The 19,362-nt window shown below is 53.1% G+C and overlaps 1 protein-coding gene across 1 annotated transcript in view; it reads left to right on the top strand.

The window, feature by feature from the left end:
* The first annotated feature begins 2,752 nt into the window (after positions 1–2,752).
* KCNJ3 (potassium inwardly rectifying channel subfamily J member 3) overlaps positions 2,753–19,362 on the top strand; it is a 52,461-nt gene continuing 35,851 nt past the window's right edge. The window contains exons 1-2 of the mRNA XM_054210198.1: positions 2,753–3,457; positions 9,477–9,693. Coding sequence (XP_054066173.1) covers positions 2,780–3,457; positions 9,477–9,693 — 895 coding nt within the window. The 5' untranslated portion in view covers positions 2,753–2,779. The remainder of the gene's footprint in view (positions 3,458–9,476; positions 9,694–19,362) is intronic.

Raw genomic sequence — 19,362 nt, 5'->3', positions numbered from 1 at the left:
CACTCGGTAGCTGCTGGGGTCTGGGTTGAATCCAGAAGCGGGAATGAAGTGGGAAGCATCAGGGACATCAGGAGGAATTAGAGGTTAAGGCACAATTAGTTCCTGGCTGTTTTCACTTCATCCCGCAGCTACAGCCTGATGAAATTAGCGGGGGCTTCCATCACCCTGGGCTCCTGGCTGGGAGGAGACGACTCTTCGCGGGGCTTTCTCCAGAGCCTTCCTGTCACCAACATCCTCCCTATGACGGAGGGCATTTTTTTAACGTCTATCATTTTCCTTTCCACTCGCATTACTTCCTTACCCCACCATGGCTGACAGAACAAGTACGTTGTCAATCCGCTTGTCTCCCCAAAAGCAAGACTAATTTTGATTTTAATTTCAGTAATTAGAAGGAAATAGCTCCCCTTAGACTATTGTAGTTCCGTAACCATAACATTGTGATTAATAACATAAAATCCTTGCCTACTTCCAGCCTGCAGACGGGAGGGAGGGGGCGAGGGAGGCCAGCCTGGGAAAGAAGGAGGGATGTAGGGAGAAAAAAGAAATCTCCGGGTGAGGAGAGGGGAAGCTGGCGGTGCTGGGAGGGTTCTGGTAGCACAACGCTGCGTAGCCATAGCTTGGGATGAACTTCACCCAGCATTTGTGTTAACTGCGGGGGAAAACTAACAGACACGGCACATTGCAGGAAGAAAAAGTAAGGTAGGGGACCTGAGAGATTCAACGTTGACAGGAAACAGCAAAGAAAGACTCATTTTGGCAAAAGAAAATTCATTTTCGATAAAAAAATGAACAAATGCAGCAGCAGGGAAAAATTTAAGGAAACCGACGCCGAAGGAGGTGAAGCGATAATGGTTGGAAAATGAGGTGTGATGTTGCTTTATACCATGACTAACAGCGGGTAATGCGAGTCTGCTCTGTAGCTCGTGGCGCGCCGTCTCTGCGGAGAATCACCAGGACACGCCGAAAGGAGAAAACGCACCAAGCTTCTGGGCAGGGGAACGGAAGGGTCATCAGGGAAAGACAAGGGCAGCACGGACCGCTGAGGACGAATATCAGGTGGGAAAACACTGTTAGGTTTGCATAAGCTGTTGTGAAACTTTATCAAAGTTATTGCAGAAAGGAAAGGTGAGCAAGAGCCGGACTGACGAGTGTATTACAAACAGCCTGGCTGTAAGGAGAAGGACGGGCATCCCCAGTCTCCCCTCCTGGTAAACCCCAGCTGTTTGGGCTGCTGGAATAAGGTTTATAATTAGGGATGGAAAACGCGCAGTAGGGACTAAGCACTCCATGGGCGCCCAGGCGCTGATTATTGCTTATACCGTGGAAGTGCTCGCGCAGTGTACCTGCAAGATAATTTTACAAAACCCCCTTGAAATCAAATGCTTAAACTGCATTATTCTGAGCTTCCTCGGCGTAGCCTTCCCAAACACCCAAGGCACACCTTGCTGGATGAAGGTAACATCCCACACAGCGCTGGTGAGGGCTCGGAGCCCGGACAGTGCCACGGGGTGGCCGTCACCTGCTGCTGTCCCCGCTGCTGGCCTCAGCCCTGAGCTGACCGCAGCTGCTTCAGCCCAACTGCATCATCCCCTTCTTTTTCTTTTTGTTAATTATAATTTAAAAATCCCCAGTGGCCAAGCATCCACCGCAGACTAGATACAATTTCCAGGTTTGGGTTATTTTTTATGCTCTCAGTTTGGAGATATGTACTTACCCGAATTTTTGGACCGACTTTTATGCTTCACCCCAGCCCCAGAGATGGGGGGATGCTGGGAGGGCTGGAGCCCCTCTGCTGTGGGGACAGGCTGAGAGAGCTGGGGGGGTTCAGCCTGGAGAAGAGAAGGCTCCGGGGAGACCTTCCAGCCCCTTCCAGGCCCTCAAGGGGCTCCAGGAAAGCTGGGGAGGGACTCTGGAGCAGGGAGGGGAGCCATGGGACGAGGGGGAAGGGCTTTACACTGACAGAGGGGAGATTGAGATGAGATGTGAGGCAGAAATTGTTGGCTGTGAGGGCGGTGAGCCCCTGGCCCAGGTTGCCCAGAGCAGCTGTGGCTGCCCCATCCCTGGAGGGGTTCAAGGCCAGGTTGGACGGGGCTTGGAGCAACCTGGGCTGGTGGGAGGTGTCCCTGCCCAGGGCAGGGGGTGCCACTGGCTGGGCTTTAAGGTCCCTTCCCACCCAAACCATTCCGTGATTCGGCGATTCCTTGTCCTTTTTGCTGCTCCTAGCAGTTCTCCTCCGGTGGCTGAGCGAAGGGCAGGGGCTGAAGGGCGGCAGAGCCCAGCCCCGCCGCGTGCTGTTGCGCTGTTCACCGTCTGCAGTGACACAAAATAAAAATAAAGCGGAACGCGGAGGAGCGGGGGTGCCCCGCCTCCCCTCAGCCCCCCGCGGGCAGGTTCCCCGGCGCTCCGCGGGCTCCGGGGCTGCGCGGCGGGGGGAGGCGGAGGGTGCGCGGATGGAGCCCGGTGCGAGGAGGATGACGACGGTGAGGAAGCTGCGGAGCGCAGTGGGGATGCGGAGGGCGTGGCGTGGCCGGGGGGGGGGCGCGGCCGGGGCGTGGCCTGGCGGGGGGGCGTGGCCGTGCCCTACCCGGGGCCGCGCCGCCGCTGCCGCCGGCTCCGCGTGGGTGGCGGCCGCGCAGAGCCGAGCCTCCGCGGCCGCGCAGAGCCGAGCCTCCGCGCCCGCAGAGCGGCGGGCCGGGGCTGTGCCGGGCCGGGCGGGGCCGGGCCGGGCTCGGCGGCGGCGGCGCTGCGCGGAGAGGCGCGGAGCATCGCGGAGCGGAGCATGTCGGCGCTGCGGAGGAAGCTGGGGGACGAGTACCAGGTGGTGAGCACCTCGGCCAGCGGAGGGGGGCTGCCCCCTCCCCGCGCCGCCCCCCGGGGCAAGCGGCAGCGCTTCGTGGACAAGAACGGGCGGTGCAACGTGCAGCACGGCAACCTGGGCGGCGAGACCAGCCGGTACCTCTCCGACCTCTTCACCACCCTGGTGGACCTCAAGTGGCGCTGGAACCTCTTCATCTTCATCCTCACCTACACCGTGGCCTGGCTCTTCATGGCCTCCATGTGGTGGGTGATCGCCTACATGCGGGGGGACCTGAACAAGGCGCACGACGACAGCTACACCCCCTGCGTGGCCAACGTCTACAACTTCCCCTCCGCCTTCCTCTTCTTCATAGAGACCGAGGCCACCATCGGCTATGGCTACCGCTACATCACGGACAAATGCCCCGAGGGCATCATCCTCTTCCTCTTCCAGTCCATCCTGGGCTCCATCGTGGACGCCTTCCTCATCGGCTGCATGTTCATCAAGATGTCTCAGCCCAAGAAGAGGGCCGAGACCCTGATGTTCAGTGAGCACGCTGCCATCTCCATGCGGGACGGCAAGCTCACCCTCATGTTCAGGGTGGGCAACCTCCGCAACAGCCACATGGTCTCGGCGCAGATCCGCTGCAAGCTGCTCAAAGTAAGTGCGGTGCCTGCCACGCTTGCCCCACTGCCACCGCCGGTCCCCCAGGGACATCCCCCTGTCCCCCTCCGCGTCTCCACCTCTGTGCCGGCCCCTCTGCGTGCCCTTTTGGGCAGGAGAGCTTTGCCATCCCTTGCTCCTGCCCAGGGCTGCCCCCGTGTCCCTGCGATGCTCTTTGGGCTCAGCCGTCCGGCGCCAGATTTATTCGCAACTGTCTGATTTACTGGCAGCCTTGCAGGGTAACGGCTGTGTTCAGCACTGGGTTTACATGCATATTTACATATTTCTCTAAAATGCTAGATTTCTCTGACAAGTGAATACTTACAGCTTGACTTCCTCGGTGTGCATTTTAAAAGAAAGCTGTTTCCCTTTCTGGCATATTTCTGTGCTTTGGGGCAACGGTCAGTCCAGTCAGGCAGAACTTTATTTATGTGGTGTGTGAACTTCATGGAAAGCAGAACGCCAGGGTTAGACATTTAAATATCGTGCTAATGGCCCTGCACGTCTAGGGAAAAACCCAGTGTTTATTTGAGGCTTGCTACAACGGCTGCATATTCATAGGGGAGATGAAATAAATGTGGAGTGGGTGGAAGGGGCAGGCTCGGCTGACGTTTGACGCATGCAGAGCATCCCGCGTGTTTCCGAGGCCGGCAGGGGAGGTGGGTTCTCTGCCCTGGGGGTGGGTGCTCTGCAGGGGATATGGGTGCTCTGCAGGGCATACGGGTTCTCTGTCCTCGGGGTGGGTGCTCTGCAGGGTAGGTGGGTGCCCTTCCCTCGGGGGGTGCTCTGCAAGGACAGGCAGGGTCCCCTTGCCGGGGGGACACCCCACTTGGAGGTGTCCTGCTTTCTTCCCCACTCCTCTGGCTGCCCCCGCCCCCCCCACATGGAGGGATGCTCATCCCCCGTCTGCTGCGGCCGGATCCGGCGAAGCACAAGATGCGTTTTGCTCGGAGGCTTCTGAAGTTGTCGTGTTTTGGCCCAAAGACGTGCTTTCCGATGGGGGGTTTGCAGGGAGGATCGTTGTGGCGTTCGGTGAGGGCTGCAGGACCCTGAACGGTGGGGGGAGTCTGTGGCCGAAAAGAGGGGTAGTGCCTGCTCTCAACAAGCCGGAGGGGAAGAGGAATTTCTTTAAATTCTTTAGATTCTTTAATCTCCATAATTTCGTGTGTCTCCTCACTGCCGTGCCCGGATGATGGCTGTAGCTGGGGACCGATGCGGGTGAAGATGCCATCGCTGCAGCTGACCTGGAGGCATCTATTCCTGTTCTTTTCTTTTTGAATAATCAGCTGGAATCTCAGTTACACTTTTCCCTGGTATGAGCTAGCCCTGATTGTTTGCGTGTGTCAAAGTTTAGACGGGTAAATTGAATGACGTGCAATTAGCCTGGTAAGTGATCATCCGCTCTTTAGAGGGCACCGCGGTGACCCCTCCAGCTGCCTCCTGCGACGAGGCTGTCCTGACTAGGGAGAGGTCGGACTGCCACATTTAATCATCTTTAATAGCTTTAAAGGATCCAAATGATCCATTACAAATTTTGAAATTAGCCCTTTTTGTAACCAGAGGTGCCGCACGGGGAACTGCAAAAGTTGGAGCGTAAAGCTTAGCGTGGCGCCACAAAATTTCCTGAACTTTAGACCGGTGGAAGAGCGGCTTCGTGGCTGTCGTTTCTTCTGGTTTCGTGGCGGCGGCGCTGGAGTCAGCGGGGCGAGGGTTTTGCAGCTGTGGAACATCCAGCGAGACTCGGAGAGGAGCGGGGGGAGCCCTGCCGTCGGCAGCTCCAACAGCCAGCTGTCCCTGGGGCTCCATTTGGGGTAGGAAGGGGAAAAGGCCGCTCGTGAGGGATGCCACCCCCGTGGGTCCATCGTGGCCGTGGTGGCACGCTGTGCCCCGGGCACCCCGCGGTGTCCCCTGCCTGCCAGCCTGAGGGGCTTTCCCCGGCCCAAAGCCGCCCAGCCTGCCGGAGCGCGGTCACGGACGGCTGTGGATGTGGGGGGAGAGTGAGACAGGGCTAAAATGTGGTTTTTCAATGGATACAGTTGGAGCTGGCTCTGCGCATCCCCTCCCACGTGTCTCTGCGCAGCGCGTCCTTTCGCTGCTGGGGGGGTGCCGTGCTTGGCCAGGCCTCCTGGCCAAAAAAAAAAGATATAAAAAAGATTTTATATATATATATATAAAAAAAAAAATAAAGAAAGATATATAAGAAAATATAAAAAACCCCAAGAAAATATATAAAAGAAAGATATGTAAGAAAAAATATAAAAGAAAGATGTATAAGAAAAAATATAAAAGAAGATGTATAAGAAAAAATATAAAAGAAAATATTAGAAAGATATATAAGAAAATATAGAAAAAAGATAGAAAGAAGGGAAAAAAGGAAAAAAGGAGGAAAAAAAGAAAAAAAAAAAAGACTGGAGCAGGGAGAGGGGTGTCTCTTCAGGGGGTGCTGCCACACAGGGCCAGGCGTTCGGCTTGCGCAGGACAGATGTGTGGCCGGGGGCTGTGGCTGCTCCAGGGGTTCTGCACTGCTCTGTTGCAAAACCGGAGGGCAGAGTTACTTGTGGGGCTGCTCACAGATTTTTCTGCTGAAACGCTTCTCTTCTGGTAAAAGGTTACTCTACTTGCAAAATGGATGTAAAATTGGAAATCCCAGTGCATTGGTTTTGCTTTTTTTTATTTTTATTTTTGTCCCCGGTAAGCTTAGACTACACTGGAGAAAAAACCAAACATAAACCTTAAAAATGGCAAGTTAGTGCAGAGACTCATTAGTTGTACTATTCTTTTTTTCTTTTTAATTAATCTCCAAGATTGCGGAGAAGTTGGATGAAACTTGGAAGGCCTGCACTTTCCTCCCTGCGTCACGCTGAGTCCAAAGAGTCACTCAAGGTCATTTCTCCCCCGGCTGGAACAGCAGAACACTCAACAGCGGGAGATCTCACACCCTGCCTTGGGTCGAACGCTGCCCGTAGCTCAGGCCTTGCTGTAAAATAACATTTGGTTTGTCTGTAGCATTTTAGCTCTCAGTCTTCATCCCAGTTCCCTCCCAGCAGAAGCGTCGTGCCGGGTGTACGTGACCTCGCAGCTGAGCAACGTGACGCCGGATTTTACTGCAGCTGTGAAATGGGGGGTTTTTGTGAGGGGGGTGTGCTGGGTTCCCCGGGAATCCCAGGAGCCCTGGGGCGAGCGGTGGGAGGAAGAGGAGGAGGAGGAAGGTCCCCCGGCGCCGCAGCAGCGGTTACAGCTGATGGCTCCCGGGCAGCATCCCACCCGGCCTCGCCTTTCTTCCCCCCATCTGTGGTTCATACCGGCTTCTCTGGACTTTGCTGTGTCCCTCAGGGACCTCGTTGTCTTTAACTCTGCTTTTTTTGCCATCAAGATGTCCATTATATAAGAAAATTTTATTTTTTTTTCAAAATAACAGGGTAAGAGGATGCTTCGTTGTCCTCTCCCCATGTGTGGGGGGCTTTGGCTGGTTGGTTGGGGCTAAGGTTTTGGGGCAGAGACCGCTGGGTGTTCCTTGGAAAGCATCCATGGAGGAGTGCCACGTAAAGCCAAACCACTTTGGAGAGCAGCGGTGGCCGCTGGAGACCTCGACAGAGGAGCAGAGGGCAGAATTAGCAACGATTTTACAGCCAGCCCTTTAAAGGTCTTCCCCAAACCATTATCCGTCATGACGAAGCCTGGTGCATGCAACTCCTAATCGCATTTCGTTGTCTCTGACCCGGGGCCACCGTTTTCCTCTGTCCCAAAGCCAGATCCAAGCCGGGCCGGGGGGTCTCGGTGTCCCCAGAGTGACAATGTCACCCAGAAGTGGGCCAGCCTTCGCCCCCGCCGTGGCTATAGGGATGCTGTAGGGGTGCGGGACGTGTGACGGCAGCGGTTCCCTCCCAGCGCCGCGCCGTGCCCTGCTTACGGGCGTTACTTGCTGCTGTGCTCCTGTTTCTGTCTTTTTACTGAAAAGTAGACTTCTCTCTAAAGAAAGAACAAACGAAACCCCGCAGGCAGGATATTTATGCAGATGTGCTCTAGATGTTTCTGGGCTCTGCCGTCTCCGTCTGACACTGCGCGGCGCGGTGCTGGGACGGGGCAGCGGAGGCAGGTGTGGGAAATCTGCGTTTCCACACCCCAAAACTTAAGCGCGTTTCTCGGCCGGGACTTCGGGGCGGCGAGACGCGCGGTTGTTTTCTTTGGGATTAGATCCCCTTCAAATCCGGACACCATTCGGGGAAGATTTTAAAAATAGAAACCAAATCCCAAGCGAGGTGCGTAATCCGGTTGCGCTCTGTCTGCTGCCGTCTGCTGTCGGGCTCCCACCCGCTCCCGACCCCTGTGTCGGGGGGCTCGGCCGCAGCCCCCGCGCTGGGGGGCGCACCCGGCATCCTCCCACCCGCTGCCCCCAGGCTCCCAGTGCCTTTTACTGGGAGCACGGGACTGGGTTTCTCTGGGAGCTGCTGGTGTCACCCGTGGGAGCGCTGATAGTCTGGAGGTGATGGCTGCGCTGGTCCCTGTGCATCGCCCCCCCCCCCCCCTCCAATTATAGGTCTGAGTAACGAGGAGAACGGAAGCAGAGTTAGAGCAAAAGTTGGAGGAAAGATCACGCTTCTTCCTGCAGGCGTAATCGTCCTCCCATTAAAAATAAAAAACCAAACATTTCAAGTCAGTGGTATTGCTCAATATGGGGAGTTTCGTGTGGGTTCGGAATGTGGGGAATGATGGAAACGCATCTCAAGCAGCGATTTAACGCTGGGATTTGGCCGTGTGTGATGAATACAACAGTTTGCAAAACTTCTTTTTAAAATCTAAACAGCGAATAACGGAGAGTTCCGTAACAAAAATGGAAAGTTCTATAATAAAAATAATGACGGCAAAGGGCTGTAATGTTCTGTTCCTGCCTATTCATAACACGGGGAGAAGAAATAAAAGAGCGGGAGTGAAGGCCGGGGAGGGAGCGTTTGGGCAGGGCTGTGCTGAGCACCGGGATGCGAGGTGTCGCGAGCCCGAGCGCTGAGCTGGAGCTTTCGGCTCTAGGCGTGATTTTGTGGGCCCGTGTGGGTGTTAAATTGCGGTTTGTAGCGTCTTAGCGGGCAGCTCCAACTAAAGCCGTAGCAGCGTCCCCTTCTCCGGGCTCCTCTTGCCAAAAGGGCCGTGATCTCAAAGCGTCACTGGAGAAGCGTGTGCTCGGCTGGTTAGTCGGCGCTGGGGAACTCTCTCTTATGGGAAAAGCTGGCGATTAATCAACTGCTGCCACTTTCTGCAAGGCGTTGATGGACAATCCCTCGTGGGAAGGACCCTGGAGGTGGCTGCGAGCCTTCACCTGTGGTCGCAGCATGGATTTTGTGAGGGTTTGGGTGTCTTGAGGGGAGATGTCCCCTTGTCTGAGCCCCCCGGGCAGGGACACTGTCTGGGTGCCCTACTCCGGGCACTCTGGCTGTGGAAGGGATGACGTGAAAAGCTGGGTGAAGGGCAGGCTGGGTCTACGCTGGCTTCACCTCCTCCTCCTGCTGGGTGAGGCACGTTGGTGGCAGAGTGATTTAGATGAGATATGGGTAAGAAATTCTTGGCTGTGAGGGGGGTGAGCCCCTGGCCCAGGTTGCCCAGAGAAGCTGTGGCTGCCCCATCCCTGGAGGGGTTCAAGGCCAGGTTGGACGGGGCTTGGAGCAACCTGGGCTGGTGGGAGGTGTCCCTGCCCAGGGCAGGGGGTGCCACTGGCTGGGCTTTAAGGTCCCTTCCAGCCCAAACCATTCTGTGATTTGTGTCGGTGGCGGGTGTCCTGCCAGGGCTGCTGTGTTGGTGAGCTGCAACCTCAGTAAGATGTGTCTTAGAAATAATTCATCCCTGCTCTGCGTGGCCAGCGCTGGGTTTCCACCCATTTCATGGCCATGTGGCTGGACTGGGGTTTGCCTCGTGTGAGGGGTGGCACGGCACGCTGGCAGGGACGCGGGATGCCGTCGGGATGCCTTGGGGATGGCTGCTCCAGCCGTGATTTCTCTCTCTGTCTCTCCCCTCGCTGCCCATCCAGTCCCGCCAGACGCCGGAGGGTGAGTTCCTGCCGCTGGACCAGCTGGAGCTGGACGTGGGCTTCAGCACGGGGGCCGACCAGCTCTTCCTGGTGTCCCCGCTCACCATCTGCCACGTGATAGATGCCAAGAGCCCCTTCTACGACCTCTCCCAGCGCAGCATGCAAACGGAGCAGTTTGAGATCGTCGTCATCCTGGAGGGCATCGTGGAAACCACGGGTGAGTGGAGACAGCAAATGCTGCGCGGAACAGGTGTCGCCCCACAGGTCTTACCATCTGCGGTCGAAGAATTGGGTGCCTCGGGTTGCCCTTTCACCCAATGACACGGTCAAATTTTGCAAATGCTTCGAGGTGGCCAAAGTCGTATTTTCCTACAAAGTGAACGTGTTGGAGGGATGTTTGGCAATGTGTCTGTTACCAAGGCGATGCGCTTCGGTGCTCCCGGCGAGGCTGAGAAACCTCGGTCGCGGTTGCCACGGTGGCTGGGGATGCGGGGAGGCAGGGATGCGGGGATGCGGTGCGGGGTGGGCTGTGTTCCCCACAGCATCCATCGCCCGGCAGCGACGCTGCGGCCCTGGGACGATGCTCCCGCAGCCGGCCAGTGCTTCGTGTCACTTCCCGGGGGAAGTTCAGAATATCTTTGATCATTTTTCCGTCCATATGCTGGAGTGCCAGCGTTACAAGCTCCGAGGCTGCAGTATTGTAGTGCCTGGGGGGGCTGGGGGCAGCAGAGGTGAATCGTCCATGCCGTTCAATAAATACTCCCTAATATTTCAAGAAAAACTCCCTAATATTTCAAGACACCCCCCCTGCCGTTAGCATAGCCGGCTCCTGTAAGGATTTCAGGGCTGGCATGTTGACCAGAGCACTCCAGGTTGGGTTGTTTGTTTTTTTTTCAGGCAGAACTGTTTTAAAACACAAATGGTTGAAGAAAAGGAATTTTGTAAATAACTCACTGGAATTTTAAAATGAAGCGGTGTGTTTGTATACTTTTGAGCTTGTTTTTTGTAAATATTTCGGAGTTAGGCATTATACACAGAACAAAAAAAAAAAAAAAGAAAAGGTGGTATTTTCTGGGTCTGCAAAGCCTAACTCCCAAGCTTGCAAATTTTGTGACCTAGTTTTATAAGATGAGACGAATATTGGGTAAAATAGAACAAAATGTGCTCTATCTTGATAACGCATGGAATGATGAAAGGGTTTTAAAGTTAAAAAAAATCTTTAAAAATGTGAATAAATGAGAAAGGAGGGGAGTACAGAGCTGGAGGGCAGCTGGATTGGAGGAGAACTATTGTCGGCGATGGCAAGAGCACGTAAATACGAAGAAGGAGGTGCCGCAGGTGGTTTCCAGCAGGTGCCTTCTGCTGAGCCTGGCTCAGGTGAGGAAGACGAGAACAGACGCGAGGGAAGGGGCGACCCCATCTGAAGGATGCCCTTTTATTTAAAGAGCGGAGAAGCGGGCACTTAGTAGGTTTAAAACTTGCAGAAAGTCAGGACCCATCTCTCTATCTTGGTGCTCTTCCAGCAGATTCTTTATTGCGGTTTCCACCTCTCCTGTCGTTCACCTTAAAGCCAAAACACGTTTGGCAAGAGGGAGGCCTTGCTCCGGGGATGTACAGCAATCTGTGCGCAAAAATGCCGGGCCTTTGTGTTGACCAGTGTAGATTGTACATCAAAAAAAATGGGAAAGGTTTCATACGGGATATGCACCTTCTTCTCTTTGTGGAAATGGTATGTTGGAAAAATTTGCCATCTAAGCTACCTTAACGTATATTTTGCATCTAACAGCCTGCGGCCACCCCGTAACAGAGGTGATAATTTGAAGGGGATTATTAGAAATATTAGAAAATAATTTTCAGTTTGCTGTGTCGGGTGTTTTGTGGTGAAAGCCGGCAGGAGACTGGGTCTGTGCGCTCTTCCTCCCCGGCGTGAGACCGCTCCCCGCCCTCGCCGCAGCGCGGACGCGGTGTCAGACAGGCCTTGGGTGTCTGCTGGCGTGGAAAGAACAGAAATAACTCGCAGTTGTTTGGAAACCAGGGTGCTATTTTTGGTTACGTGTAAAAATGAGGCTTTTTTTTGTTTGGTTGGTTGGTTTTGGGTTTTTTTTTTGTCTCGGAAAGTCAGTGAGTCGGTCACACATTTGGAAAGGCTTTTCCAATTAATTTCGATTGCGTGTGGCTGGAGGGGGGGGGTGGCGGTACCGGGGGGTCTCAGAGGGGCTGAGCGAGCTGGACTGACCCACGTGGAGTTGGGGAGAGTCCTGCGGATGGTGAACACAGAGCCTGTGGGAAGTAGGTTGGAGGAAGATTAAATGAACTCTGGTTGATTTGCAAATGAGCCGAAATGAGAGCCGCGAGTGTTTGAAAGTTGTGGAGTCTCCTGCTCTGCAGAGATCCCAAACCCGCCTGGACGCGTTCCTGCCCGACGGCTCTGGGGGACCCTGCTCTGGCAGGGGCTGGGACCAGATGATTTCTGAAGGTACCTTCTGGCCCCTACAACTCTGGGATTCTGTGGAGCGGGGACCCATCTGAATGGAGGAGGAGAGGAGTTCAGGGTTTCTTTTTGTGCCCGGTCCGGTGGAGCCCAGCAGGACCAGGCAGGCCAGAGCCGAGGCTGAGCGGGGCGGGAGGTTGAGTTATGGATGGGTGACTTGTGCTGCCAGCACCAGCCCCGCGATACTCCGCCGGCCGCTCCGCCTCCCGGTGGTACGTGGGACCTTGCTGGTGGCTCCTCTCTTAGACCTCGGCTGTGGTGCCTCCTGTTTTGAGTTTGGAAGTACAATCACAATGTTCTGTTAATCCTACTGGGAGTGGTAATTAATTTAATTATGAGTGAAACCTGTGCAGACAGGACAGCAGCCTCCAGAGAGCATGTCTCTTCTGCAGCCCTGTTCTTACGACGGGTTTCTCTTGCATCCCAGGAGTGAAATAGATGTTTACTGCAGGTGAAGAACTTTCTACCTTTCCGCCTATAAAGCTGCCTTTGTAGTGGTTGTCCATTACCCTCCTACCAATTACTGCGTGGAAAAAAAAAAAAGTCATCATTTTGCATCATTAAATTGAATTGAAATCGATTTGCATTTTGAAACGCCGAAGACTGTAATTCAATGCTTGAACGCTATGAAAACGGGAGAATTTGTACAGTGATGCAGCCCCGGCGCCTGGTTTCTTGCCAAAGGCGAGAGGTCCAGAAGCCGACCTGAAGCCGGGTGTCGACGCGAGCCCTTTCCCGCACTGATGGCGTTTGTCCCTGCGCTGCCGCGGGCCAGGGCAGCATCTGCTGGGAAGCCCTGCCCAAGAGCGCTTTGTGGAGTTAATTTTAACTCCAGCTCTTATGTTTCCCTCTGAAAACAGTTAATTTGGCTGGGATGGCTCCATTCCCAAGTGGGGAACTGTGTGGCGAGCAGAGCAGCGGTTTTAGGAGCTCTTTCCCCCGGCGCTAGACGTGCTGCCGGGCTTCGGGCTTGACAGAGGGTGCGATAAAATGACACGGCTTCTGCGCGTAGTCATTAAGCAGCCTTATGGCACAGCCAATTTTCTAAAGCTGCCGTCTTATTTTCTTTTGTTGTGAAAATTGACCCGCAGAGCATCGATACCATGGAGATAAACTGTTTTCTCACCCGCCCCAGAAAGGCAGCGCGGAGGAGCCACTGTTTGCTCCCCACCGCCGCGTCCTCGCAGCGGGGCAGGGGGCTCCCGCCCCGCGCCTCCGCCCGCCCTCATTTGTAGCATATTTAACGGAAAAGGCTTTGGTATTCATCAAAGGTCTTCAACTTGCCGAGTCTCAAGGGGTCGCCGAGTGCTTCCAGCCCGCAACTCCTGGTTTGGTTTTTTCAAGTAACTGATTTCCTGCGTCTGCCTGAAAAGCGCTGTGACGTTGCGCACCGATCCACAACGTCCCCTGCAAAGAACCGCGTCGCTCACGCGCGTCTCCCGTGTCCTGTAGACATCTGCTGGCCCCAACGTCAAGAATTACACAGCAAGCGAATAATAATAATAAATAACAAAAATATTTATTTCACAGTATACTCTTGGCACTTCTTTTCTTCTTCCTGTACTGGTGTGACGGAAGCGGCCGTTACTGTGGCTCTGAGGGAGGCAGAAATACCTGTAAAAAAATCATTGCAGGCTTCTGGTTCAATAAAGAAAAATGAAGAGAGAATTAAAGTCGCGGGAAGGATCCGTGGGGTGGATGCAGGGCTCTTGGCGTGCATTGAAATGCTCCAACCTTTCGCTATGCTATAAATCCTGATTTCGAAATATAGTTAGCAATACCGTCGCGTTTCTACATGGCGTTTGGGAGGCACATCGCGCCGGGATGGCGCAACCTGGGGGTGAGACCTTTGAAGGATCCTGGTTTTTTGCCATTGCCCGTGTCGCCCCCGTCCCAGCCCCCCGCCGTCGCCCTGTGCTGCGGGCCAGGTGCAAGCGCCTCACAAATTCCAAAAAGCATTAGAAGGTATCGAGTATTTCTCATTCTAGTATAGCCTTTGTATTTATAATAAATCGGGATTTAGGAGTCCTAATAGCATTTGGTTTGAGTCAGCTCTGCCTTTTGATAGGGACTTAGAGCCTCTTGGTTTTCTCTAGCAGGTGCTTATGAAAATATTTTTTTTTTCTTTAACTTTGTTTTCTGCTTTAATCAGTTGACTTTTGATATGCGATGTTGCCAAGGGGTTTAGAGAATTAGTAAATATATACAATAAATTTTGTTTTGACTGTCTGCAGAGGCAGTAAAGATTTTTTGGAGAAGTCTAATGAGTTGTTTAAGCAGGATCTTCTTGCTTATAAATCCCACTTGGCTGATTAAAATCACCATTTCCGATGCCTTCTCTCATTAAATCATATAAAAATGATTTCTCATAGATGCCTCCCAACTTGATTAAGTTAATTTACTGCCTCGTCACTGAAATTTTAATTTCGGGTAATACCAACGTTTCTTTATGCTTTGCGTACCCTCCTTAATTACAGCTTTTGGGCTGTATGGATGATAAGAGGTGGGAAGTGGGAAGCAGACGCAGCACATCCCCGGGGGGAAGGAGCCCGGGGTCTTTCGACCCCTCCTGGACCTCCCAGGGGAGCAGCGGGGCTGAGCTCCACAGAGCCCGTCTCCCCTGCCCTTCCCCTTTCCAGCCAGCCCTTTCTTTTGGGGAACAGAAGGAATGAGAAGCTCAACATTCACTGGCAACGCGCGCTGGCAGCCCAGAACCCCCCGCAGCCTGGGCTCGTCCCCAGCAGCGTGGGCAGCAGGGCCAGGGGGGGATTCTGCCCCTCTGCCCCGCTCTGTGAGACCCCCCTGCAGCGCTGCCTCCAGCTCTGGGGCACCAACAGCAGAAGGACACGGAGCTGTTGGAGCGGGGCCAGAGGAGGCCCCGGAGATGCTGGGAGGGCTGGAGCCCCTCTGCTGTGGGACAGGCTGAGAGAGCTGGGGGGGTTCAGCCTGGAGAAGAGGAGGCTCTGCGGAGACCTTCCAGCCCCTTCCAGGCCCTCAAGGGGCTCCAGGAAAGCTGGGGAGGGACTCTGGAGCAGGGAGGGGAGCCATGGGACGAGGGGGAAGGGGTGGCCCTGGGTGGGCTTTAAGGTCCCTTCCAACCCAAACCATTCCATGATTCAATGATTCTATGAAAAAATATCTCAGCAGACAGATATTTTTTAGGAGGTCACAGGAGGGGTCATGGCCATGGATGCTTTAGGCAACCATGAGTGGCTTCTGCCTCTCTTCTACCTCCTCCATCACCCGCAGACAAACTCCTGGGCGAGGGGTGCTCTGAGGTCACCCCCAAGCGCCCAGCACCTTGCCCCGGGAGGGATGCTCAGTGCTGGCTCGGGGGCTTGGGTTGTTGCCATTTTTTGGAGTGTCAGTCAGAGATGGGAGAGTTTCACAGCTGAGATGTTCGAATGGCTTTGCAGAATCCGAAGATGGTTATGATTCATAAGGGTAATTGCTAATCATTTAGGATTATTTTTGATATATATTCAACCCCTCCATTATTATGATAACATATAATTTTGAAGAACACTCAAAGCGTTTATTTTCAAAACCTATTGTCCCGATTTCACATTATTGTGATGAAGAATTTGAAGCTCTGTTGTCAGCAAACCTTCCCGGTGGTGTTCATGGGGAGAACAAGTTTTGACTCTTACGCTGGATTCCCCTTCTGGGGCTTTGCCTCCGCGTGCATTTGGGAGTACGCAGCCTTTTTATAATTGCTGTGTTATCCTGCGACTTACTGATAAGCTGCTGAAATTGCTAAAAAAAAATATGAAGAGTTAATAAGAACCTGAAATGTACAGGAAGCTGGCAGAAATGGTATGTACATCCATCTTCAAAACTCATTAAATCTTATTTTGGAAACCTTTTCACATCATTTTCTGATTAAAGAAATCAAACAGCCTGCCAGGCTTTTTAATTAAATAAATAGAGATGGAATCAAAGGCATATTCCACTGGTTTTACTTTTAAAAACATGAATAGCTTGAATTATGAAACTGTTGGGTCTCCGTAGGCAGGTTTCTCTCAGAAACAGATACGTGGGAATGATTTCAAAACTGAAACAACGTGAGTGAACAAAGAACTGTAGTACAGATCTGAAAGCTAATGTGATGTAGATAATTTCTAGGGCTATTTAAAAATGGTTTTCCTGTGCATTATTTTGAAGGTTGCTTAGCTTCAAAGAATCCCCAATGCAAATTTAGCAGCCTTAGAGGTGAACATAAAATGTATTCTGTTTTTATCTTACCATTTGGATTTTGGGGGTTTTGTGCAGACGTGGGCAAAGTGTTGTGGGCAGAGGGCAGAAGAGAGGGGAAAATACCCTGGAGGTAACGGAGGAGCTAAGCAGAGTCATAACGTTGCGGCTCTTGGTAGTTGATAGGCTTCATAAATGGTACCTCGTTCATCCTCTCGCTCTCCTTCTCCACCATCTTACAGCAGTTTTTGTGACCAGATCTTGGTGTTCATGAGGTATTGTCGACCTCGTGGTATTGGCACGACAGAAACTGGGATTGAGCGGTAGAGTGAGGAGCTCAAGGTCCAGAGCAGGCACCGCGCCTGCCGGCCTTGCTCCACCATCGATGGCTCCCTGCTTGCTCTGGGGTTGCCCATCAAGCTGTTGGTAGCTCGCGTTTGGTGGATTATGGACCTGGCACGTGTGTCATGGACCTATTTGTCATGGTCTTTGTCAAGGGATGAAGGGAGGCCTCACCTTCTGCGTTGGTGGGAGGGGACCAGGGTCTTGGGGAGCCCAAGCCAGCTTTCACCAGGGATAACTGGATGGCTAAATTCGCTTAGAAATCATCTCTCTGAGCTACCTCTCTGCAAAATATCACAGAATCACAAGTGGTTGCGGATGGAAGGGACCTCTGGAGGTCATCTGGTCCAACCCCACTGCGCAAGCAGGGCCACCCAGACCCGTTTGCCCAGGACCGTGTCCAGATGGCTTTTCAGTATCTCCAAGGAGGGAGACTCCACCACTGGTTTGGTCCTGAGCCAGCGGTAAGGTGTGTTAGGTGGGAAGGTGCCAGGGAAAGAACAATTCAGCCGTTCTGCAAAATGGAAGGGGCTTTTTTTCTTTCTTCCCCCCCCCACCCCCCAAGCATAGCCTAAACATGATAAAACAGCTGTTTAAAATGTTGTGGTCATAGCAGCTCAGCAGATCTTTTTCCAGTGCTACCCTTATATAAAACCCGTTAGCTTTTTAAGAGCAGTATGCGTTGGTCGCGCCGGCAGACGAGGTTTGTCACTGCCAAAGCCAGGACGTGCTGAACTGGGGGCTTTCGCCGCCCAGCCTCCCCCTGCCCCCGCCGCCGCCGCTCCGGTGCAGCACAGCCAAAGGGCTCAGCTGCTCAAAAAAAAAAAAAAAAAGTGGAAAAAAAGGTAATTTTTTTTTTCTTTTTTTAATGCTAATGAAAAAATGTAAGGTGCTGGGAAAATGTAGCAGAAGCGTATGGGTTTGCCTGCGAGTGCTGAGGAGGCACAGCTGGGAGAGAATGGTTTTGGTAACTGCATCCCTTATGTAACTTGCAGAATCCCTTGTATTTTGGATAAAGTTGTATTTTGGATCACGTCGTATTTTGGATCACACATGCCTCCTCCTGCGTAAGGCGGCGATTCCCCAGAGCACAGACATTCACTGCGGAAAGCCTTCGTGGCTCTGTGGCTCTTTATTTTTTTTTTTCCCCCTCAGATCTCTTTGGAGATACAGGAGAGAGAAACGCTGGTGGTTTTAATCCGGAGCTCTGCAGGAGCTTTCCTTTCACCATATATAATCTGAACAACTGGTGATTCATCAGAAGTCATGTCTTTGCGAAAAATACTTGTTCACGCTTAATCAAACAGCTTACATTCTCCTTGAGCGAGCTTTCGTGCTGATCCGCTGCTGCGTGTGCTGGCGCGGGCCGACCTCGTACCGTCGGCACATCCACATCGAGTGCAATTTCTGCCATGGATAAGTACGGGCGGGCTCAGCGCGAGCTGGTAACCTCTGGGGGAGCGACACGTGCAATCTGCCAGAAAACTCGGGAGCGCTAAAACTTGATCTCTGATATAAATCCGCGCCGTGCCTCCAGGAAATCGAAGGTCTCTAACACGAGACATAGGAATGCGTGCCTCCCCGCCAGCGTGCGAGCCGCGTCCCTTCTGCGGATGGAGGCGTTCGGGTCTGGGGGTGCCGGGGGGCGCAGGGTGTCCCCGTTGGGGCTGGGGGACGGTGACAGGACCCTCAAAGCCCTGGCGGGTGGTTGGAAAGGTGTGGAAGGCGAAGGGCTTGTGTTTCTCCCTGACGGAATACAACGGGGCCGGGCGGGGAATTCTTCGCTCCCGTGAAGCCCCCGGCGGGCAGGGACGCGGAGATGCTGCTTGTGCTAAACGTACACCTGAATTGCTCCTCTCTGGGAAATTCACGGAGAAATAAGAAAACTCTACAGTGCTCAAATTGTGCTGTTTCTCACTTTTTTTTTTTTTCCCTCATAAAATGGAGACGTTAATTTTATTCCCGTCCTCTTACCGTCACTGCCCGAGTTGTATAAATGATTTAGTGGGTTTGGGGTATTTTTTTTTTTTTTGTATTTCTGGACAGAAAAAAGCTTTGGCTACAATAGCCCCGGTACTGGAGTCACAAGGATGCTGCTGGGGACCTGCGGGAAGAGCAGCATAAAGACCTGTTCAGCTCCGGGGCGCGTTAGGGTTGGGGCTGGGACCGGAGTTTGGGCCACCATGGATCTGAGGGACATTTTATGTCAATCACTGGGGCCGCGGTGCCTGCTCCTGGTGCTGTATTTGTGCAGAACAAGCACAGCTGGGCAGCGGGAAGGCCCAGTGCCCGGGGCTCCGTGGTGCTGGGGACACCTGGCTGCTTTGGTCCCCAACATCTCCCGCCCCCAAAAAAAATCCCAGGCAGGGTCAATATAAAGGACGGAGACGTTCATTCCCCGGTGCTCCAGCAGCGACCACCCCGCAGACTAGGCTGGGCTTCCAGCAAGGCTGTCACCTTAAATTCCCATTAAATCCCATGGAATTTAATGGTAATAAAATGGGAATTAAATGGGAAACCTTCCATTTTTGTATTGGCGCAGGAATATATTCCTGCTTCCAAGAGCTGCACTTTTTATCCGTTTCCTCATATAGTGCATCTTTCTCATTTTTTTCCTCTAGTTCGTTAATATTGTTGCAAAGTAAATTTTAAAAACTGTATTCTTGCAGGCAGTCGCGTTCTCTCCTACTCAGCAGCCCCGTTCCTCTGCTTTGGAGGGAAATTTAAGTCGATTTGACCTGATTTGCTCTGACAAATCCATTTTTGCCCTTCCTTGCAACCTTGCTCTCTTCCAGCTGACGAAAATTGTTTGGTGACTTTGTGCGGCGGTGGCTTTCCGTGATTTCACGTTCGCGGGAT

The sequence above is a fragment of the Rissa tridactyla genome, chromosome 7 (assembly GCF_028500815.1).
Source record: "Rissa tridactyla isolate bRisTri1 chromosome 7, bRisTri1.patW.cur.20221130, whole genome shotgun sequence".
NCBI classification, from domain to species: Eukaryota; Metazoa; Chordata; class Aves; order Charadriiformes; family Laridae; genus Rissa; species Rissa tridactyla.
The sequence above is the reverse complement of the archived record's forward strand: the minus strand, read 5'-3'. Positions and strand labels throughout refer to the sequence as shown.